The sequence below is a fragment of the Sinocyclocheilus anshuiensis genome, unplaced genomic scaffold (assembly GCF_001515605.1).
Source record: "Sinocyclocheilus anshuiensis isolate Anshui unplaced genomic scaffold, SAMN03320099.WGS_v1.1 scaffold758, whole genome shotgun sequence".
Classification (NCBI taxonomy): domain Eukaryota; kingdom Metazoa; phylum Chordata; class Actinopteri; order Cypriniformes; family Cyprinidae; genus Sinocyclocheilus; species Sinocyclocheilus anshuiensis.
Window position 1 is genome coordinate 1,727,903 of NW_015548126.1, and position 2,689 is coordinate 1,730,591.

At 34.1% G+C, this 2,689-nt stretch overlaps 1 protein-coding gene and 1 pseudogene across 1 annotated transcript in view; both read right to left on the reverse strand.

Moving 5' to 3' along the window:
- Positions 1-833, reverse strand: part of LOC107704696 (sialic acid-binding Ig-like lectin 7) — a 3,387-nt pseudogene extending 2,554 nt beyond the window's left edge.
- A 693-nt stretch (positions 834-1,526) lies between these two features.
- The window catches only part of LOC107704722 (tektin-1-like), a 4,351-nt gene continuing 3,188 nt past the window's right edge, over positions 1,527-2,689 (reverse strand). The window contains exon 7 of the mRNA XM_016507708.1: positions 1,527-1,774. Coding sequence (XP_016363194.1) covers positions 1,615-1,774 — 160 coding nt within the window. The 3' untranslated portion in view covers positions 1,527-1,614. The remainder of the gene's footprint in view (positions 1,775-2,689) is intronic.

A 2,689-nucleotide genomic window follows, 5' to 3' on the forward strand; every position in this document is an offset into this window, starting at 1 on the left:
CTTCAATCTTTTGGTTTACTTTGCTGGATATAGCAAATGATGACAAAATAAACATTTGAAACAAGATAAATGGTCTATGCTTAATTTCATGAAGTGTGCGATTAATCATGATTAATCACAGAAACGGATGTGATTAATTAGATTAAACATTTTAATCGATTGACAGCCCTAATACAAACACACAACCAACCTTTTACAGTAATGTTTACTGTCTGAGGAAAGATATACACGTTTCCTTCTCCCCACTCCAGTTTTAATCTGTATTCACCATCAGATTTGCCCTGAACCAAGTTTTTTAGCAGAAAGCTGCACTCTTTCTCATTGTGAGGAAATACAATATTTCTGGAAGAATGAGGAACTTCAACAGATGGGTTTTGTGGATCTCCTTTGAACCAGGTTCTCCTAATGGGATCTGAGACACTTTGAGGGACAGTGAAAACACAGTACACTCTGATGCACAAACCGGCCTCTCCAGTGACGCTGTTTTCTACTTTGATGGAATAGATATCAGTCAGATCATCAGGGTGTGAAATGAATCAAAATATTGTAGTTATATTCAATTTTATTCACTAAACTGTAACGTCTTCTTGGTCTGAACCTTGAACTTGGCAATATTTTTCTACAACCGTATTTTCTAAGTTTCATAATACCAATAACTCAAATCAAAGGGAAAATATTACTTTTACATTATTATTTTGTTTTCACTTATTACACCTAGTAATATTTCTTAACTTGGAAAAACAAAATAAGTAATAAATAACTGTAAATGCCATAGAAGATAAGGCACTTGATAAGTTAAAATACAGAAATGAAAACTCACCAAAATCTGTCATTTGAACGGCAATCAAGATGAACAGCAGTTTGTAGCATCTCTGACTAATGTAATGAGAAAGAAATCATGTCTATTTATACTGTAGCACAACTGTCAATAATAAAAATACACAAAGTGAGGCGCCATTCTTATTTGACATTATTAGTTATAAAAAACCCTCAACAACTACACCTTTATTTTCAGAATTGTTAAAATGGTTGGTTACCTAAAATTTGAAGAGCTCAAAAGACCTGATGTGACAGCAGTTTTTCTTGCAATCCGTTTGGTGCTTTTTACTTGATCTGACTGATTTCCTCATGTTTCAGAAATGGCTTATCATTACTATAGAGATATGTGTACTTGATACGCCTCCCATCATTAATAGTAAAACTAGACTAATACAGAAATAAGTATTGTTAGCACCGAAATAATTTTCCAAAAAACGAATAACATCATTATACCTAATTTTTGTATTATGAAGTATGATGATTACATTTTTGTTTTATTTATTATAAATCATCCATTCATGTTTTAAGACTAGAACCAAGTAACTTGGGAGCATGTTTTTTTTAAATATATTTTTTAATGTAGCATTTTTTAAGACATTTGATCAAACAGTCTCTTTCAATGGTGCAACAAACAGACAAACCAAACCAAACCAAATGGAAGAGGAAACATCCCAGTAGAAATCTTAAAGAAACAGTATTGAAACCATCAAAAAAAACATAAAATTATTCAAAGGAAACTCTTTTTCCAAAACACAATAAAATATACTAGGCCTTTCCGCCATACATGAGCCCTGTTCAGAAGTTGTGAATAACCACAGGTTGACGTAGCTGATGGCAGATCACCTCGTCTATGTAAAGGGAGTTGGTCTTGACCTGGATCTCCTCCTCTAGGCTCAACTGGCGTCTTGCTAGAGCTTTCAGTTCCATCTCTGACAGTTTAAGTGCCTTGGTCAGCCTAGTGCAGAGACAATAGAAGGGAAAATGTTTTTTTGGAGACTCACTCACTCACACACACACACACACACACACACACACACACACACACACACACACACACACACACACACACACACTGGTGTCACGGTTCGGTACGTTTTCGATACAGCAAAAAGAAAGAAATGCCAGAGAAATTTCTTTGATTTTTACAAATTTTATATGATGATTTGTTACAGTGATTTGTTTTGCCCTGTTTGAATCAGTTGGAAATGCCTGCCTAAATGCTGCGGGGATAGTTTGTAGAGTGTGTGTATCTCCTTGTTTTCGTCTAGTTCCATAATTCCGATATCGATAGGAACAATATAAAAAAAAAAAAGCCTCAGAAAAACTGCCAAGAATGCCCACAACAGATGTCTGTACCTACAAACTTCTGAACAAATGAATTTGCCAAGTCTATGAAACCTCCTCCTATAAAACTATATAATATTTAAAAAAAAATAAAAAATAAACTGCACAGATAAATTAATGTTCACCTTTTATTTGTATTTAGCCTTCATACAAACAAAACATTTGAAATCACTGTCAAATAAATGTAAGACTCTCAGGCTCACCTTAATAATATTAATATCTTTAACTTTAAACTATAACATAGGCTGATTATTCTTATAGATTGAAACAAAAGTGCTTCAGCCAGGATAAAGAATATGAAAAGAGCTGCAGAAAACAAAAACACAAAGTTAACAACAAAAACATGTTTATGGAGACGGGCTCATTCTCTGCCAGCAGGAGGAGCTTTTGGAGCTCATGAACGCTACTTTATCAGATAAAATGAAAATGCCATCGAAACTTTTCTGAAGACAGTTGGTTCTCTTCAAAGATACATTCATATAAAACACCCGCACTGCGTTTTGATTTTGAAACGTGCAGTGCTCAT